The 21,160-nt window shown below is 40.9% G+C and overlaps 3 protein-coding genes across 4 annotated transcripts in view; 2 read left to right on the forward strand and 1 right to left on the reverse strand.

The window, feature by feature from the left end:
- The window catches only part of ANKUB1 (ankyrin repeat and ubiquitin domain containing 1), a gene marked incomplete at both ends in the record, with an annotated part of 39,952 nt that extends 36,698 nt beyond the window's left edge, over positions 1-3,254 (forward strand). Inside the window, one exon of the mRNA XM_081234131.1 lies at positions 3,125-3,254. Within this exon, the coding sequence (XP_081090257.1) occupies positions 3,125-3,254 (130 nt within the window). The remainder of the gene's footprint in view (positions 1-3,124) is intronic.
- RNF13 (ring finger protein 13) overlaps positions 1-9,458 on the reverse strand; it is a 214,870-nt gene extending 205,412 nt beyond the window's left edge. The window contains exon 1 of the mRNA XM_081234133.1: positions 9,302-9,458. The gene's annotated coding sequence lies outside the window, so the exon portion shown is untranslated. The remainder of the gene's footprint in view (positions 1-9,301) is intronic.
- A 731-nt stretch (positions 9,459-10,189) lies between these two features.
- On the forward strand, positions 10,190-19,659 carry COMMD2 (COMM domain containing 2). Of its 2 annotated transcripts, none has more exons than XM_081235588.1 (5): positions 10,190-10,314; positions 10,411-10,530; positions 11,155-11,237; positions 14,354-14,527; positions 19,182-19,659. In XM_081235588.1, exons 1-5 carry the CDS (start codon positions 10,248-10,250, stop codon positions 19,377-19,379), a joined length of 642 nt encoding a protein of 213 aa, XP_081091714.1. In that variant the 5' UTR covers positions 10,190-10,247; the 3' UTR covers positions 19,380-19,659. The 2 variants fall into 2 exon arrangements, with proteins under 2 accessions (XP_081091714.1, XP_081091715.1); XM_081235589.1 differs by having other exon boundaries at positions 10,411-10,488; positions 19,182-19,653.
- Positions 19,660-21,160: the final 1,501 nt, after the last annotated feature.

The raw sequence follows: 21,160 nt of genomic DNA on the forward strand, positions 1-21,160 counted from the left end.
TTTGGATTTTTTAAGACCACTTTGGCTTCAGTGTTGGAGAACAAGAATGGATTCTGGAAGTCCAGATAGGAGGCAAGGGCAGAGATGGTGGGAGACGGCACTATAGGAGGCATGGAGAGAAGCAGATGGGTTGAGACAAATATAAGAAAGAAATTGATAGGATGTGGTGGTAGATTGCATATGATAAGGAATGAGGGGCAGGGTGGATGCAAGGACTCTTGTCTTTGGAGATAATCAAAGCAGGGGTGAGGTTCTGGGCTCACAGAGACTCCCAGCCACTGCTGAAGCAGCACTGCCCATAGTGCTCTTTAGAGAGATATGGGCAGCTATAGGAAATCCCAGGTCTTCCCAGGAGCTTACAGACATATTTGCAGCAGGGCCTAGTGTTCACAGAGTCCAAGCGAGAGCCCAGCTGATGGAAGCAAAATGATGCTGTAGCAAGGCAACCCTGTTGATGAGTATGCTTGTTGTCTTTGCATGCCAGACTGATGTAACCACATTTGGCTTTCCTGGGTAAGTTCCAGGAACCCAGAAAATGATGACTCAAGGACAAAATGCCTAAGTTAGGCGGCTTTCACACATTCAGGGGGGTCTGGGCTGGCAAAGAGGCAGAGGCTGTTAGAGGAAAAAACTGACCTGGGAGGTGCCGGCCTGTACCCCCTCCTGCCAACCCTGTCTTGTTTTTATTCACAGAGCCATCACAGTATTATATTGGCCTTCTATTTGTGTATTTGCCTCCCCACTAGAGTCTAAGTTCCATGAAGGCAGGGACCTTGTGTGTTTTGTTCACTCTTTGTTTCTTCAGCACATAGAACAGTGCTTGGTATTGCTAAAAAAAGAGACAATAGGCCCAAAATGGAGTCCCGTGTGCTAAGCCCCCCATCAGCTAACCAAGACTTAATACCTAACCTAATTGCAACGTCAACCTCTCTCCTAGTCTTAAAACAGTCAATCTGGAATTTCCTGGTCAGCAGTAGTAAGGTAATCTATCTGATAAAACCCTGCCATCCCCCAAAGAAAGATGAGGTAATGGCTCTTTCCTTGTCCCTGACCCCTTCTACCTATAAAAGTCTCCCATATTATTCAGCTCTTCGGCGCTCCTTTCTGTTTCCCACATGGGATGCTGCCTGACTCACAAATCGTTGAATAAAGCAAATTATATCTTCAAATTTACTCAGTTGAATTTTGTTTTTTAACAACATATAGTAAGTGCTCAATAAACAGTTTTTGAATAAACACAGAAAAGCCAGAGTTCAAATGCCAGGGAGAGAATTAAGACAAGCACTAAGCTTAGGGAGGGGCTAGATATGCAACAGAAAGGGAGAGAGAGGACTTTAAATCAATTCGGGTGGGATATGGAGAAAGGCTAAAGGTGTCTGAGTGATTTCCTTAGGGCATAGGACTTGAATATATGGACAGCGTTGATGAGTTAACCCCATTTAGAGGGCCCAAGGAGACACAGCCATTGAGGTAAAGCAAGGAGTTAATCCAGAAGATTAAAGATGAATCAGCCAGACTTGGATCTAGATCAAATGTCTGAAACACTAAGGTACTTTTACGCAAGGTTGCTCCTAATAGATTGAGTGAGAGCCCTTTAAATCTATGAGACTTTCCACACGAAAGGGGTGGTGGTCACAAAAAGGAGCCAGGTAAAGGTGGCTACATGGTCTAAGACACTGTTTTGTGAAAGGGTAAGAAAGAAATTTAGTTTTCAGGAAAGTAAGTGGACTTGCAAAAGGCATTTTAGGGGATAGGGAGGAACTGGCTGGAGATGAGACTGGCAAGGTAAATTACACCTACATTGAGAGGCATTTTGTGGGTCCAAGTGGGCAGTTTGCTTCTTATATTTTTCCATGGGGGAGGAAGTAGGTAGGAAGATCACAGAAGTTCTTTTTTATCAAACAAATCACATAATCAGTTTTTGTTTATTTTTGAAGACAAATCTGGTGGAGATGTGTAGAAGAGTCACTGGAAGTAAGTAATACTAAGGGTGTGGAAGGACGACAATAGGGTTAGGAGACTTTGCAATAAGAGAAACAAGAGGCAATAAAGACCTGGACTGGAACAGCAGTCGTTGGGGAAGAGGGGAAAGGCCAAATATGACAGATATTTCTGAGGAATAATCTACAAAATGTCATCACTAATTGGGCTTAGTGTTGGACAGAGGAGGAATGAGTCTTGTTTCTGGCTTCGGAGATGATGAGAAGAGCAACATCACTGTGTTAGAACAAGGATACTGAAAGGGACAAGTTTAGGAAGAAGATAAAAGACATGTAAATTGGAAGTGTCTGTGGGATGTCCAATTATCAAATGATTTTATTTGATAATGGGAGATACGCATCTTTTCAGAAAGGTTGTGACTTGGCAGTCATGAATATGGGAGTTGAAGCAATTAGTAAATAAAGCCTCCCCGTGAGGGTGCAGAGAGAGAGGACGACAAAGGATAAAATCTCAGAGGACCCCAACATTCAAGGAAATGTAAAACCCCCCTGTAGTAAGCCACATTCGCATTCTACAGAGTAGGAGCAATCATATTCAAATGTATGTCTTTGTTAGTATACAGCCAGAGAATAACTATCACAAAATGTTGTTTCATTGCATTTCAGTTAAAGGCTATCAAAATATCTAATATCTTACCAATGAAAAAATGTATTTGTGGTGGGAAAGGAGGAGAGGGAGAACAGGTCAGTATGTATAGGGGTGCCTGGGGGAATAGTTAGAAAAAGGTTTGGGAGTTCCCTAATGGCCTAGTGGTTAGGATTCTGGGCTTTCACTACCGTGGCCAGGGTTCAATCCCTGGTCGGGGAACTAAGATCCCACAAGCTGTGCAGCGCAGCCAAAAAAAAAAAAAAAAAAAGTTTCAACCCAGAGAATTCTATGACATTGAGTGGCTTTCTATTTCTAGCTGTGGGTGCTAAGCTTCCGGTATTGCCTTGGGAAAATATCACTCCCACTGCTTCACAAGGAACTGGTTTTAGAAAGATTCCTCTTTCCTATTTTACCTCCTCATATGACAAGATAAATTAGCCACAGCTACAAAATCAACCTAAAGATTTCCATCATTTTAGCTATAAATGGGGACAAGAAAGGACCTCCTTATAAATTATGTTCTGTTTTCTTACAGTGCCTTTAAAGAGAAACGATGGCTTCAGCAGTTAGGAATAGCAAGAGTCCTAGCGAAAAAGAGCATTTCTAACCTGACTACCCAAGGAGGCCTGACAGCGTGTGAAAATCCTCCGGAAATTTTGCTTTGAAAAGTCATGACAATCCCAGTTTGGGTGAAGACCTGGTCAAATAGAACTTCTAGTTCTAATGCTAACATTTCTAATAACAGTTCTAATGCCGGAATTTCTAATAACAGTTCTGATGCTACACGACTATCAACAGGTTATTTAATGTTTAACACCATGTTTTCTTGGACTCCATCACGCAAAGTGAAAATTTAGGGCATTTGTTTTTGCATAAAGAGTCTGAGGAAGAATTCATAAGAAACTAAGAATAGTAGTTGTCAACAGGGTAGGGCAACTGGGAAGGTGGGAAACAAGGACATGAGCAAGAATGTTTACTTTCTCTTTTTTTTGCTTTCCTGGGATTTTTTTAAATACTTTTTGTTTTTTAAACCATACATAGTAAAACATTAATTTAAAAGAATTCTATATAGGGCAAGTCCCTAGGAGAGTTATAAATACCATCTAAGTCTAATACTGGTCTCAGACATCTTTTGAATTTCTGCTAAAACACTGCTTACTATTAATTTTTAAAAATTGAGGTAGAGGGCTTCCCTGGTGGCACAGTGGTTAAGAATCCGCCTGCCAATGCAGGGGTCACGGGTTCGAGCCCTGGTCCGGGAAGATCCCACATGCTGCGGAGCACCTAAGCCCGTGTGCCACAATTACTGAGCCTGTGCTCTAGAGCCCACGAGCCACAACTACTGAGCCCGTGTGCCGCAACTACTGAAGCCTGTGTGCCTACAGTCTGTGCTCCACAACAAGAGAAGCCACCGCAACGAGAAGCCTGCATGCCACAACTAGAGAAAGACTGTGCACAGCAACAAAGACCCAATGCAGCCAAAAATAAAAATAAAAAAAATAAATTTATAAAAAAAATTGAGGTAGAGTTTTCATACAGTAAATTGCAAAGATCTTAAATCAACAGCTTTAACAAATATATACATCTGTGTAACTAACAGCAATCAAGATGTGAACACTTCTATTACCCCAGAAAGTTCCTTCAGGTTCCTATCTAAGTCTATCTTAATCCATATAGACACCTGCTATTCTGATTTATTTTTTAAAATAAATTTATTTATTTTATTTATTGATTTTTGGCTGCATTGGGTCTTCGTTGCTGCGTGCGGGCTTTCTTTAGTTGTGGCGAGCAGGGGCTACTCTTCTTTGTGGTGCACGGGCTTCTCATCACGGTGCCTTCTCTTGTGGAGCACAGGCTCTAGGCGCACGGGCTTCAGTAGTTGTGGCTCATGGGCTCTAGAGCGCAGGCTCAGTACTTGCGGTGCACGGGCTTAGTTGCTCTGCAGCATGTGGGATCTTCCTGGACCAGGGCTCGAACCCATGTCCCCTGTATTGGCAGGCGGATTCGTAACCACTGCGCCACCAGGAATTCCTGCTATTCAGATTTCTACCTCCATGCACAACATTTCCCAATTAAAGGAATCATATAGTTGTTTACTTTTATGTCTGGGTTATTTTGCTCAACTTAATCTTTTGAGACTCATTTACATTGTTGTATGTATTAGTAGTACAATGTTTTCTTTTTTCTCTATGTAGTCATATCCCTTTTTTCATTCCTGATATTTGTATCTTTTGCCCTATTTTATTTTTGTCATGAATAGTCAGTCTTGTAATGATTTTGTCAATTTTACTAGTTTTCTACAATGAATCTTTTGTTTATTCTTTATATTGTATATTTGCTTTCTAATTTGTTAATTTCTTGACAGTTTCTACTTCTCTGATTAAATACTTTATCTGTCATCTAATGTTTTGGACATATTATTCATAGTTATTTTAGAGTACAGGTCTAATAACTCCAATATTTGTACTTCCTCCATACAAGTCTTCCGTAGATCTTTTTTTACTATTGAGTAGCATTCCATTGTGTAGGCACACCATAATTTATTCAAATGTATGTACCTTTGGGTTGCTTCAGTTTTGTGATATTGTGAATAAAGCTGCTTTAAACATTACTGTAAAGGTCTTTTTCTGGACATATGCTTTCCTTTCTTTTGGGCAAACACCTAGATGTGGAATTGTTAGGTAATGGAGTAAATGTACATTTAACATTATAAGAAACTACCTAACAGTTCTCCAAAGTGGTATTACAGTTTTACACTTCCACTAACAATATACAAGTATTCTGGTTGCTTCACAGACCCATCAAAATTTGGTGTTATTAGTACTTTTGATTTTTAGTTATTCTAGTGGGTTTGCAATGACATTTCGTGGTTTTAATTTGCATTTCCTTAATAACTAATAATATTGAATGTTTTTTGTGTGCTTATTGGCCATTTGTACATTTTCTTTTGTGAAGTGTCAACTCAGGTTTTTTGTCCGTTTAAAATATTGTGGTGCTTTCCTGGTGGTGTAGTGGTTAAGAATCTGCCTGCCAATGCAGGGGACACAGGTTCGAGCCCTGGTCCAGGAAGATCCCACATGCCGCGGAGCAACTAAGCCCGCGTGCCACAACTACTGAAGCCCATGTGCCTAGAGCCCGTGCTCTGCAACAAGAGAAGCCACCGCAATGAGAAGCCCATGCACCAAAATGAAGAGCGGCCCCCGCTCACCCCAACTAGAGAAAGCTGTGCGCAGCAAGGAAGACCCAACGCAGCCAAAAATAAATAAATAAATTTTAAAAAATTGTGTTGTTTATCTTTTAATTATTGGTTTATCAGAGATTTCAATATATTCATGATACAAGTTGGTTTATCTTTGCCTGCACTTGGGCTCAGTAGTTGGATTCTAGAGTGCAGGCTTCAGTAGTTGTGGCACATGGGCTTAGTTGCTCCGCAGCATGTGGGATCTTTCTGGACCAGGGATCAAACCAGTGTCCCCTGTATTGGCAGGCGGATTCTTAACCACTGCACCACCAGGGAAGTCCCGCAAGCTCTTTGTCAGATACATGTATTGCAAATATATTTTCCCTATCTGTGGCTCTCTTTTTCATTTTATTAATGGTGTCTTTTGATAATGAAAGTTTTTAACTCTAATGAAGTACAATTTATCATTTTTTTCTTTTATGGTTCATGCTCTCTGCTTCCTCTCTAAGAAATCTCTGCCTACCCCACATTCATGAAGATATTCTTGTTTAGAAGTTTCACAGTTTTAGCTCTTATGTTAGGTCTATAATCCATCCTTAATTATTTTTGTGTGTGTTATGTGAGGTGAGAGTCAGAATTCTTTTCCATAAGTTTATCAAATTGTTCTAGTACAAGTTGTTGAAAGTTCCTTCCCCTCATTGAATACCTTGGTACCTTTGTCAAAAATCAATTTACAATATATGTATGGATCTATTTCCAAACTCTCTATTCCATTCCATTGGCCTATTTATTTTTCCTTATACTAAAACCACACTGTCTTAATTACTATAGCTTTACTGTGGGCCTTGAAATCAGGTAGTATGAATAACTTTGTCCTTTTTCCTACTTTGTTTTGGCTATTCTCAGTCTTTTGAACTCCCAAGTAGATTTTTTTAAAATAAACCTGTTGGTCTCTATAAAAAAGCCTGTTGGGATTTTGATTGGTCACAACTGACATCTTAATAATAGTGAATATTATAGCCCACAATATATTTACCTATCCATAGTATATGTCCCCATTTAAGTCTTCCATGATTTCTCTCATCAATGATTTTTAGTTTTTGGTGTAAAGGTCTTACAAATCACGTATTGTTTTCTTAAATATTGCATATTTTTGATGCTATTTGCTAGGAAGATTTTTAACATAGATTCTGTTACAATAGTCAGAAGCACCTAAAATCTAAATCTCATTTAAAAAAATGACTTTAGTTTGATATTTGATATTTCGTTTGATATTTAGTTTGATATCAAACTTTAGTTTGATATTATGGGGTTGGGGCACATAGAAGGTTAATACAAAGGAAAATACAAAGATGATACCAAAGAGATGTTGTAAGGCAGCATGTATATAGGTATTAGTTCATTGTAGAGACAGCAAGAGGGGACAGTGACTGGAACAGGGCACAGCAAAGGTTCTGGGGTACTGGTAACATTCTATTTCTTGATCTGGGTTAACAGATGTGTTCAATTTGAGGAAATTCAACAAGAAGTACTTTTTAAAAATTTGTATCCTTTTCTGTATGCATTTTATCATCCAGTTGAAAAAGTTAACTAAAATAATGAAAAAAAAATTCAGGAGTTAATTCATGCATTTGACGGCAGCCTCAGACTCATGAGACATCAGACATTCATGTGAGTGATGGGTGTCACCATGCTTCCTTCCCCTTGACAGTGTGCTGAATCGAACTGAGATTCCTTGCAAGAGACGATACTATTTTATGTATCATTGAAAACATAACCAAGGAGATGCCTGGTGCAAAGATTCTGGGGCAGGAGTGTCTATGAAGAAGAAAGAAATATGGGGAAATATGAGAGGGAAAAAAGGAGGTGGAGGATGATAAGGAGAAAATGTGAGAAGACAATTGATAGGAAGCCTTGTTCCTTGCCAGAATCAACTGAAAAATTACAGCGTATTTATCCTTTCTTCACTTTAGCCCTAGTAAGATAGCATGAAGTGACATTAAGATCTCGTTTTCTTATAATATTATACAGTTGTAAAGCACTATTATTAGCATAGACAGGATACCATGGGACATTTCTTCTACACCTGAATCTTATTTAAATCAAAGTTAAGTGCCACCTTCTCTTTGCTCCAGGTCATCTTGCTCCTTCCTCGGGTATTATCACTCATCACACCGTATTCAGATGACTTGACCGTCTCCTTTACTTTACTCTCATCTCCTAGAAGGCACGAACAGTGTTTTATTCATCTCTAAGTTGCCAAGGCATAGCATAGGCTTGAGCTTTGAGTCATTGCTCTATAAATATTTGTTATATTAAACGAATGGATTTTAGGATGATCGTGCTCATGGAATGCTCAACGACCTGTGTACACAAAATCTGCTCCTATAAAATATAAATGTTTCAGGTAACAAATCATTGGTTAATGCTAATTTATTGTTCAATTTGATCATCAAAATCAATTTCTTAATATGAATTTATTAATTCATCTGAGCATCATAGCAGCCCTGCATGGCACAGAAGGACAGTCATCATTAAAACACCCATTGTACAAATGAAGAGGTTAAGTGTATAACATATAAGAATAACTTGTTGGAGGCCCTACAGGTAGAGAGAGTCAGAGCCACATCTGGAACCTAGACTTTTGACTTTTCACTCAGGTAATTACCTCTAAACAACTACATAACATTTGGTAACAGAAAGTCACTCTGTACATTATCCTAGGAAGTTTTAACTCCCAGGCTGGTTCCCCCAGCTATAACTTGGCTTTTTGACCACCTTCCTTGACCACCCCATTCTGTTAATCCTTATTTCCTACCTTCACCCCTGCCCCGCCCCCACCTTCACTCCCACTTCAGTCCCTGAGATCACAGGGAAGAAATGCTATTTTATATTGGCATAATATTACACCTATTTGTAAATTCATTTCGGCATTCCTTATTCCCTATATATAATGGACATTTTCTCCATAATGTATGTATAAAGTCTTCTTCAGAAAATGCCATTTTTGCTGATCTGCAACATAGTCTAAGTAAGAATTGGGGTCTCTCTGCAAATGCTGCTTCAAGACCTAACTAACAAGTTTAAAGACCTGCCTTTCTGTGCCCCACTATGGGAAACAATTTCAGTTTCAGTCAGATGTAAGGATTGAGGTAGACACAGAGAGCACAGCTGAAAAACTCTTCCAGTTTTCGCTTCTGCTCAGGAGACATGGAGTATAGAAAGCTTGGTGTATAGATAGACAGCTTTCTATCTATATCCCTAGATATAACAACTGTAGGTGTGAAGTCTCTCTCTCTCTTTTCCCCCATGCTTTCCCCCACCAAGACAGTGAGATTTGAAGACTATCAATTAGCCATTCTGTAGTCTCTTATATTTGCACCACAACAGGTGAGAAGAGCGAGTTGGTAAAGGAACCAAATTCTCACACTGCCCCCAACACATAAAAATAAAGACAAGCGTAGTCGTCGTCTTCCTCCTCCTCATTGTCTTTATCCTAATTTATAAGCACTCACAGAAATTGTTACCAACCTTCAGCTTTCAGCCTGCTGTGCAGAATGATGGGTTTTGGAGCAGGTGATCAAGGGCTCTGACCTTCTCCTTCCAGCTCTGTCACTGGCTTATGACATAGTCCTTGGAGCTTGGCTTCTTCATCTGTACAAACGATGGCCCGCACCGTACAAACGATGTCATGGCTATTGAGCATATTAAATAAGATAAATCAAGTAAGATAACATATACAACAGCTTTGTACAAACTAATAGCTCTATGAAAGTTACTTTCGGGCTTCCCTGGTGGCGCAGTGGTTGAGAGTCTGCCTGCCAATGCAGGGGACGCGGGTTCGTGCCCCGGTCCGGGAAGATCCCACATGCTGCGGAGCGGCTGGGCCCGTGAGCCATGGCCGCTGAGCCTGCGCGTCCCACATGCCGCGGCTGGGCCCGTGAGCCATGGCCGCTGAGCCTGCGCGTCCGGAGCCTGTGCTCCGCAACGGGAGAGGCCATAACAGTGAGAGGCCCGCGTACCACACACACACACAAAAAGTTACTTTCAACTGTTTGACCTCTCAGTTTCCTTATCTCTAATGGGAACAATAATGGTACTTACCTCATAAGGTTCTTGTGAACTCTAAATAAGTTAAATGTAAGAACAGTTCCTGACATAGTGCTTAATAAATGTTAGCTATTGATATTATTAATGTAAGCTCCACGGGGGGGGGGCGCATGTCGAATTTTAAACTTTTTTCATCTTTCTTAGAGCACAGCATTCTACACCCGGCAGGCTACAACCGACTGGCGAACTGAAGAATCTTCTCATCCCAGTCCGCGCCGCGGAAGGCATTTGGGTGTAGGACGGCGGTAAGCCGGAACCGAAAGCTCAGAACGCTGAGACGCCGGAGCCTTTTTACGCTTGGACTCAGGACCCGGAAGTGGCGAGGGCGGAGTTAGCGCTGCGGTGTGAAATCGGCCAGCCGGAGAAGATGCTGCTGGACCTGTCGGAGGAGCACAAGGAGCACCTGGCCTTCCTGCCGCAAGTGGACAGCGCGGGTCAGGGGGCCCGGCGGCGGAGGGTGGTGCTCTGCGGTCTGGGGAGGGGATCGGTGGGAGCGCCCTGTGCTAAGGGTCTCCTGGCTTCCGTTGCAGTGGTCGCTGAGTTTGGGCGAATTGCGGTGGAGTTCCTGAGGCGTGGCTCGAACCCCAAGATCTACGAAGGCGCTGCGAGTAAGCAGGGGGGAGGCACAGCGCTGAAAACTGCACAGAGAAGTGCGTTCTCTGTCCCCCTGGAGGGGAAGGGGTTATTGGGACTCTAAAGGTCTTATTCCCATTGTGGCAGAATAAAAGCAGAAGGGCTCTTCAGTCAGGGCGCAAATCCTGCCCGTCCCCTAAGTATTGTGAGTTTTTAAAAGCTTGTATTAAGTCGATTTCCTGACGTGTTAATGGACATAATACCATCTGCCAGAATACTGTGATGCTTACCTGCATCCAAGTGTGTGGAATAGCTGGATGAACCATAAATATACAAGTGTTTGGTTATTATTAGTTGTTCAGACATCTACTTTTGCTGAAGGATTTTTACCCCGATGGACGAGGGACGGTTTCTATTATTGTCCCTTCTGCCAGGCTTGAAGTAGCGGTGCACTCAAGAGAAGGACTGTGCGCCTGGTATTGTCTCCACTGGTCTGTTTTTGTAAAGGTTACATGGTGGGAAATACTGAAGGCATTTGGCTGGGAGTGGAGAATGAACAGGAGGCTATTACCAAGTAATTATTTTTTATAATAATTGCAGTGTTTGAAAACATGGAATAATAGATAACATTTACTCTTTAGAGTTTGAATAAAAGAATAAATACCACATAATTTATTTGCTCATTTTTCCTCTTATTTCAGGAAAACTCAGTGTGAGTAGTGACACTGTCCAACATGGTGTGGAAGGATTAATACACCTCCTCACTGAAAGTTCAAAGCTCATGGTAAGGGCTTTTGTGGACTGTTTTGTATTAGCAGGACCTTTAGGAGGTTCAGTATACTCTACGTCAGTCCTGGCAGGATCTGCTCATTTCAGTAATGTTGTTACTGGTTTATAATGGATTTAGTGAAGTCATGCCTAAGCAATCTGACCATAATGTGATCTGCTGGCATGAATACCTCTTGTCAGTATAAATTAGAATTGCCTCTAATTCTGCATGTTTTAAACCATATACTATAGTATGTATCCCAAGAGGAGGGAGAATGAAATGATTTAATTTTTTGCATATTAGCAGTATATAGCTTGGTGGAGAATTGAGAAAATTTTTTCCATTTTTTTTTAAGTGTTAGTTTCCCCTTCCTTAATACTAGCTGAGGGATCTTGTACCAGTATTTGTTTCTTCATGCTCCTAATAGAAAAAATATCTGAAAAATTACAGGTGGCTGCATGGGGCTGAATTTACGTATTATCCATTCTACCGTGTCTCAGATTTACCTTTCTATAAGAATCACGTGTGACCCTTGTTAACCAGATTCCCGGTTCCTACCTCAAACCTATTGAATCAGGCTTTCCAGAGGAGGGGCTTGAGAATTAATCTTTTCCCAAGGTGCTTCAAGTGATTCTTAAGATCGGGCAAATTTGGGAAACTACACTAGAGGCTCAACATTTTGATAGTGAATCCTAATGCAGGAAGTGATAAAAGATGCAGTGTGGCTTACTTGAGTTGTTTTCACCCTAACAGTTAGATTATTTGAGTGGTTATGAACAACTACATTAAAAATTTATTTTATAGATCCCTTTTGTCGGGCTTCCTAAAATACTACACTTAGAGGTGGTCCACAGCAAACGCCCTGTCCCATAAATCCATGTTCCATTAATTGATATGGGGAACTCATTTTTGCTGCCCTAAGCAATCCTTTCTGGCCCTATCCAGAGCTTTCCTGGCTGCTCTTCTCCTGAGAATAGATCTCTAGCCTCTTGCTCTTCTGTGTAGTCAGACTGAATCTTCTGACAGACGACCTGGTGTGATTGGTCAGCTAACCTAACCTGCCCAGCCCCAGGGACTATAATCTCCTCCACAAAGGCAATGAGCCTGTTTGTTTTGTTCAGCTCTGTCTTCCTAGCACAAGACCTATCCCACAGTAGGATCTCAGAAAATATTTGTTGAAGGGATAAAATACACAAGCCTATGCTATTATAAACAGAAACAAGTCTAGTGACGTTAACGAACCTGAAAAAGAAAGGGTGGTATGCAGAAATTGGAAAAGAGCAAGGAAAGTAGAGTGTTAAAGTGGCTGAGGTGAATACAATGAAAGGAAGAGGAGCAAAGAGAAAGACTGTGCTTTCTCTACCTTTTTATCCCCTCCTCACTTCAATCATCCAATAAGGGAGTAAAAGCAAGGCTGCTGTTGGCAGCTTCCTTTTATCCTATTGAGGGTCAGTGCCAGTGTTAGGATTGGTCCCCAGTAATGCTGAACCATTGGACAGCAAAACTGTGACTCCATGCCCTTCTCTCCCAGCTCCCTTTCCTGGCCAAATATATGATTTCTTTGTGTCCAGTCAGCATCTGAGTATCCCACTAGGACTTACCCAAACCAGGAGCCCTCATTCTCTCACTAAGGTTTTTTTTTTTTTTAAAGTCTTTTGACACCATTCACCTATTTCTCCCATCCCACCTCCTACTCCCTGCCTCTGGCAACCACCAATCTGTTCTCTGTATCTATGACCTTGGTGGGTTTTTTGTTTTTGTTTTTTAAGATTTGACATGTAAGAGAGATCATACAGTATTCCTTTCTCTAATTAGCATAATGCCCTTGAGTTCCATCCATGTTGTTGCAAATGGCAAGATTTTATTCTTTCATTTTTTTCTTATGGTGGATAATATTCCATTGTGTATATATGCTACAATTTCTTTATCCCTTCATCCATTGATGGACAATGAGTTTGTTTCCTTATCTTAGCTATTGTAAACAGTGATGCAGTGAACATGGCGGCACATGTATCTGTTCAAGTTAGGGTTTTTGTTTTCTTTGGATAAATACCCAGAAGTAGAATTGCTGGATATTGTGGCAGTTTGATTTTTAATTTTTTGGGGACCCTCCATTACTGTTCTCCATGGTGGCTGCACCAATTTACATTCCCACCAGCAGTACAAGAGGGTTCCCTTTTCTCCCGCATTGCCAACACTTGTTATCTGTTTTCTTTCTGATAAGAGCCATTCCAACAGGTGTGAGATGATATCTCATTGTGATTTTGATTTGCATTTCCCTGATGATTAATGATGTTGAGCATCTTTTTCATGTACCTGTTGGCCATCTGTATGTGTTATTTGGAAAATGTGTATTCAGATCTTCTGCCCATTTTTTAATCGAATTGTTTGGTTTTTTGGCTATTGAATTATATGAGTTCTTTATATTTTTGGATATGAACCCTTTATCAGATATATGATTTGCAAATATTTTCTCTCATTCAGTAGGTTGCCTTTTTATTTTGTTGATGCTTTCCTTTGCCCTGCAGAAGCTTTTTATTTTTTTATTTTTATTTTTTATTATAAATTTATTTATTTATTTATTTTTGGCCACGTTGGGCCTTCATTACTGTGCACAGGCTTTCTCTAGTTGCGGTGAGTGGGGGCTACTCTTCATTGTGGTGCGTGGGCTTCTCATTGCAGTGGCTTCTCTTGTTGCGGAGCATGGGCTCTAGGCACGCAGGCTTCAGTAGTTGTGGCTTATGGGCTCTAGAGCGCAGGCTCAGTAGTTGTGGCACACGGGCTTAGTTGCTCTGCAGCATGTGGGATCTTCCTGGACCAGGGCTTGAACCTGTGTCCCCTGCATTGGCAGGCAGATTCTTATCCACTGTGCCACCAGGGAAGCCCCCAGAAGCTTTTTAATTTGAAATAGTCCCACTAGTTTATTTTTATTTTTGTTGCTTATTTTTATGTATCAGAAACTCGGAATTTGGAATAGTGGGCAAGGATTGCCTTTTACTAAGGAGTGTTATTTCTTTTACTAGACAGAAAAGAATTAAGGGGTTTCATATTCTTTTGCATATATCCAGTATTTCAGCATTTCCTAGACAAAAATAAATTTTGATGTTCTGTTAAACTCGATTCACTTTTAGATTTCTGAACTGGATTTCCAAGACTCAGTTTTTGTTCTTGGATTCTCTGAGGAATTGAACAAATTGTTGCTTCAGCTTTATCTGGACAACAGAAAAGAGATCAGAACTATCTTGAGTGAACTGGCACCAGACCTTCCCAGTTACCACAGCCTTGAATGGAGACTAGATGTACAGGTATGACTATTTTTGTTTAAACCTGACATAGAATATAAGATTAATTTTACGTTTATGTCCTGAAGCTTCTTGTATTCCTTACCATCTTAACCAAACTCTGGTTTGAAACTTTAGTTTTTTAATGTTCATTTTTAGACCATTTCCCGAATAGTTCATTTTCTTATATTTTTCATGTGTTCACATTGGTTTAACTTATGAAGTTTATAAGAAATAGGTTATTTGGAAAAGCAGGTGGCTATCCATATTTTTAAAGTGGTGCTTAGCTTTTTAAGAACTTTCTGTCTAAATAAAACATATATGTAAAAAAGTACACAGGTCAGTATACAGCCCAATGGATTATGGGGTGAAAACACTCATGAAACCAACACTCACCAGCACCTCAGAAGCATCCTCCTTGCCTCCTACCAATTACTTCCCCATCCTTCTTTTCAAAGGTAACTAGTGTCCGGACTTCTGATGCACAGATTACTTTTTCCTGCTCTTTAACTTTCTATACATGGAATGATTCAGTAAATATTCTTCTGTGTCTGCCTTCTTTTTGTGAGATTGGGTTGTTTTTAAAGCCACATAAATAACCAAAAGGGATATTTCAGACTATCACGTGAAGCCCTTTCTCAAGCAGTGACAGATAAGTTAGTTAATAGATGTTTGCTGAATGTCATCCACTCACTAATCAGCTCTAATCAGAGCTGCTCTGAATGCTTTGGGCCACAAAAGAAGTGTAAGACACTTTCTCAGCTGGGAAAGATGTTATCTGGTTAGGGATATTCGTGTTCTCAAAATAACTAGCAATTAAAGATAGTTGTGAAATACGGTTCTGGAGAGGAAAAGAGAATAGAATTGTATAGATGAAGATACAGCTGAGTATTTCAAAAAAGCTGTATAGCTCAGGTAGTTCAGTGTACACCGGCATGATCCAGAAAAGCTCCCAGAAGAGGAGGTGACATTTCAGAGAAATGAATGGATAGAGAAAACCAGGCTAACGTTCTTGACAGGAGACAGCATAAGTTGTAAAGGCCCACATGCATGTGGGAATGAACAGGTGGCTATGTGGGCTAGCTCCCTAGTTCCCAGACGTGATTACACACTGGAATAACCCAGGGAACTTTCAAAATTCTGATGTCTCTGTCCTACCCTCGAGGTTCTGATTTACTGGTGTGGAGTTCGCCCTGGGTATCAGGATTTTTTAAAGCTCCCCTGTCACCCAGGTAATTCTAATGTGCAATAACGTTTGTAAACTGCTGTAATAGTGGAGTCTTCCTCATGTGAATGGCCCAGGTAGGTTATAGAAATTCAGTTAGAGTTTAGCAATTATATCCCAGTGTGTTGAGTGCTTGAATATATATTAACACAGGAGAGACTATAAACAGATTATAGGCTCCTTGACGGTAGGTGCTGTGTCTTGTTCACTACTGTGTCTCCAACACAATGCCTGACACATAGGCATTCGGTACTGAATATAAATAAGGAGAGGTGGTCAGCAGCTTCTTAACCGTGTTATTTATTAAATATTTCTTGTACACCTGTCATGTGCCAAGTGGTGTGGCTACAGCAAAGAACTTGATACAGTTGATGCTCTTGGAGACCTTAGAAGCAGCAACTCCTGTGGGGCTCACGGGGAGGAAGAGATCACTGTGGTTATGCCTTTATGTTTAAGTCCTCTTATAACCAGGTGGAGGAGATTTGGGGATGGTCATGTGCATGAACTTCAGCACTAGTTTATCTTGTATCCCTCTCTTATGTGGAGATAGCTTCTGACTTTTGGGTTCCAGTAGCCCTCAGAGGTTCTTTTTTTGGCTTTATTGATTTGCTTTGAGTTTTTGCATTATTAAGACATTTTTAGAAGTTAGAAACTTAGGCAATTGAAATTTCTAAAATTAGACTCGGGCTTCCCTGGTGGCGCAGTGGTTGAGAGTCCGCCTGCCGATGCAGGGGACACGGGTTCGTGCCCCTATCCCGGAAGATCCCACATGCCGCGCAGCGGCTGGGCCCGCGAGCCATGGCCGCGGAGCCTGTGTGTCCGGAGCCTGTGCTCCGCAACGGGAGAGGCCACAGCAGTGAGAGGCCCGCGTACAGCAAAAAAAAAAAATAAATAAAAAATAAAAATAAAAATAAAATTAGACTCAAGAGAGTTCATTTGCCCAGTAAAATGAGTTTGAATTGCTGTGTTACTGCAAGGACTAATACAGTTTAATGTTGAGGGTATATTGAATGAATATTGCCATGTGGTGAGGTGTATTTAAGGGCTAAAAGAGCTACTCAGAGAACTAATGGATTTACTGAGCTCCAGCAAGGAAGGAAGAGAAGAAGTCTTGTCAGATGAAGACCAGATAAATGGCTAGGAAACTAGTAACAGGATATAGAACCTTTCATTTTTGAGTAGCTGACTCATCTCATGGAGACTGGTAGCAAATGGATAGTTACCAGCTAATTATTGTGCAGTTGCTGATGGGAAATAAATGAATCATCATAAGTTAGTTTCTAATAGAAGCATTTCCCATACTTCATAAATTGCCAGCACTTGTTAAATAACATCAGTAAATTGAATGCATTGAATGAGACCAGTGCAGGAGAATGTTACCTTTAGGGCTGATCCTTTTAAAGTTGCTGCTGTTATTTTTACAGGGAGAAGGACAGAATTTCATCCCCATTAAAAAAAATAAGTCCATATCAAGAACTTTGTGGAAAGAAAAACTTTGTGGGCTACTGTTCTTTATCCTATAGTACTGTCATTCAGTACCTTTGAATCACCCTCCCCAAATTACAACCCCCTCCCAGGCCCCTAAGGGTAACCACTATCCTGAATTGTCTGTTAATCTTTTCTTTATAGTTTTTTTAATGTATATGTTTTCACTAGACTGTATAGTTTTTAGATTTTCATGTATTCTGCAACTTGCTTTTATTTTGTTTGTCTTTTTTAATTTTTGGTTATGTTGGGGTCTTCGTTGCTGCATGCGGGCTTTCTCTAGTTGCGGTGAGCGGGGTCTACTCTTCGTTGCGGTGCTCAGGTGGCTTCTCTTGTTGTGGAGCATGGGCTCCAGGCACACGGGCTTCAGTAGTTGCGGCATACGGGCTCAACAGATGTGGCTCCCGGGCTTAGTTGCTCCGCGCCATGTGGGATCTTCCCGGACCAGGGCTTGAACCCGTGTCCCCTGCATTGGCAGGCAGATTCTTTTTTTTTTTTTTTTTTTTTGCGGTACGCGGGCCTCTCACTGTTGTGGCCTCCCCCGTTGCGGAGCACAGGCTCCAGACGCGCAGGCTCAGCGGCCATGGCTCACGGACCCAGCCACTCCGCGGCATGTGGGATCCTCCCAGACGGGGGCACGAACCCGTGTCCCCTGCGTCGGCAGGCGGACTCTCAACCACTGCGCCACCAGGGAAGCCCTGGCAGGCAGATTCTTAACCACTGTGCCACCAGGGAAGCCCTGCAACTTGCTTTTTTGATTGAACGTTTTCTTTTTAGATTTATTCATGACAATTCACGTTGCTATAGTTCACTTCTTTTTGCTGTCATTTAGTAAGCATTTCACTGTATGAATATTCTCAATTTATCCATTCTGTTGTTAAAGAATATTTGAGGTTTGTCTAGTTTTGGACTCTTGGAAACAAATACTATTATGAATATGTGTATATGTGTAAGAGTTTAAGGTAAATACCTAGGAGTGGAATTGCTGGTAATGTATACGTTTTCCAAAGTGATTTTGTCATCAGTCTCACCACCAGTGGATGAGAGTTTTCATTACCATCACTTTACAGTGCTCCGTATGGATAGGTTTCTAACTCTTGCAAGTCAGATAAACAGTATCTTACGATTTTATTGGCCATTTTACTGATTTCTAATAAAGTTGAACATATTTCCTATGTTTATCTATTTGTGTTACTTCTGCAGAGTGCTTGGATAGGTCTCTGTACAATTTTTTCTTGGTTTTGTGGGGTTTGTATTAAATCAGAGCAGTTCTTCATACATTCTTGATACTAACTTTTGTTTGTTTGTTTGTATGTGTTACAGAATATCTTTTCTCAGTTTGTGGCTTGTTTTTCCACCATTTTTAGGTATCCTTCGAAGAAATTTTAATGATTGTTCAATGTATCCATTTTTTTCTTTATGTTTTTTTTTTATATCATGTTTAAGAAACCCTTCCATGCAGACTATACATCCTGATTGACTATACATTCTAGTTTCTTTTTTTTTTCCAAAGGTTTGGGGTTTTTTTATATAAATTTATTTTATTTATTTATCTTTGGCTGCCTTGGGTCTTTGTTGCTGCGCGCGGGCTTTCTCTAGTTGTGGCGAGCGGGGGCTACTCTTCATTGCGGTGCACGGGCTTCTCATTGCGGTGGCTTCTCTTGTTGCAGAGCATGGGCTCTAGGCACGCAGGCTTCAGTAGTTGTGGCGCACGGGCTTAATTGCTCCGTGGCATGTGGGATCTTCCTGGACCAGGGCTCGAACCTGTGTTCCCTGTATTGACAGGCGGATTCTTAACCACTGCGCCACCAGGGAAGTCCCTCTTTCCAAAGGTTTTAAAGTTTACTTTTCTTTTTGAAGTCTGTGATTCATCTGAAATTAGATTTTTATGTATGCTATAATGTAATTATTATATGTTTAGCATGATTATTAAATAGTCCTTATGCTCTTATTCCATTTAAAATCAAGCTTGCAAGCAGAAGCCTCAGGCAACAGATGAAACCATCAGTGACTATAAAGCTACGCCTTAATCAGAATGGAGATCACAACACCCAAGTTCTGCAGACAGACCCAGCCACCCTGCTTCATTTGGTTCAGCAATTGGAACAAGCCTTGGAAGAGATGAAAACAAACCACTGTAGGAGAGTTGTGCGCAATATCAAGTAGTCCCAACTTGTTTTCTTCCCTTAGAATCACTTGTGAGTTGATGATATGCAGCAGTTACTTTTCAAAATAAATTTTTTAATTGATAGTGATAAATACATAGAGATTTCATAACATTTCTTTTCCTGTGTGAAGATACTGAGGTCATGATCAAAGGCTAAGTAAATTTCCTCTCCTGGTGCTAAATGTGGTCAGCTTCTTGACAATTAAGATGTATTTTGTATTTTAAATGTGTAAATAGGATTGAATCAACTGGAAGTGAATCTATACTGTTCAAATCTTCTGTATATATAAATGACTGTACTTTTTTTTTTTTTTCTTTTTTTCTTTTTGCGGTATGCGGGCCTCTCACTGTTGTGGCCTCTCCCGTTGCGGAGCACAGGCTCCGGACGCGCAGGCCCAGAGGCCATGGCTCACGGGCCCAGCCGCTCCGCGGCATATGGGATCCTCCCAGACCGGGACACGAACCCGTATCCCCTGCATCGGCAGGCGGACTCTCAACCACTGCGCCACCAGGGAGGCCCATGACTGTACTTTTTTTGATACTTCTTCTGACTACTTAACTTTATTATATTCCTTCTTATTGACCTAAATGTGACAGTAAAGTTCACAATGTAATGCTATTACTATTCAGAATATTCCTAGACAGTTTAATGTTTTTGACCTTTAAAAGCACCCCATGAGGGCTTCCCTGGTGGCACAGTGGTTGAGAGTCCGCCTGCCGATGCAGGGGACACGGGTTCGTGCCCCGGTCCAGGAGGATCCCATATGTCATGGAGCGGCTAGGCCCGTGAGCCATGGCCGCTGAGCCTGCGCGTCTGGAGCCTGTGCTCCACAACAGGAGAGGCCACAGTGGTGAGAGGCCCACGTACCGCAAAAAAAAAAAGAAAAAAGCACCCCATGATGTTAACAGCCACAGAATAGTTGGAAGTGAATATAAACTTTTTTAATGCTGTATTTAGGCGGTTCTTGCAATTTTTCTTTGCCTGTGAATATAGTAAGTATTTACCATGTTGCTTAAGTTTAAGTTGCCATGGCTAATAAGCTTAAATAGTACTCAAATTTGTGTGAATATATTGCATTTTATTAAGGACTACTTTTTTCCCCCTATTATCCAAAGCATCTAAGAGATACACTGTCATTTACATTTATAAACAATGGATGCAGACATAATGTAATCAATTCTTAATTATCTGGATATAAATTATAGTCACATTTTATAATTCTGTTCGAATAAAGTATAAAGAGGGCAAAGAGAGGCCATGTTTACTACATTCCAAGCAAATATCCCTTCTTCCTTACAAACTTGATTTTTGTTTTGTTTTGCTTTTTAGTGGGTAACTATAAGCTGTTAGCCTGAAAAATTTAGATGCTGATGTGTCAGGTCAGCCTCATAGAGTACAGGGACACAGGGAAACTTAAGGAGACACAAGGAGGCTTAATGAGTAACAGACTTAAGGAGAAAGTTATATGGAAGAGTAGAAACTGGGGTTCAGTCTTAAATATCTAGCCAAGACCTTATTCTGAGAATCTCATCCCATGCAGCAACTCAGGAAGTTCTTTAGAAACGTCAGACTCTAAACTGTACTCTAAGCTCTACCAATACTTGGCCTTCTAAGAGTTAGAGATTTTCAGGTCAGAGTGACATCACGTTTCTTCTTTCTCTTAAAGGAGAGCCCAGCAGGAAACAGAGGCCAGTGGAAGAAAAGCACAATTGATATTGCCACCCATCATCCCCCTGCAGGCATCTGGGTCACCCTTTTCCCTATAATATCAGATATTAG

Source organism: Mesoplodon bidens (assembly GCF_964165515.1).
Source record: "Mesoplodon bidens genome assembly, chromosome: 5".
NCBI classification, from domain to species: domain Eukaryota; kingdom Metazoa; phylum Chordata; class Mammalia; order Artiodactyla; family Ziphiidae; genus Mesoplodon; species Mesoplodon bidens.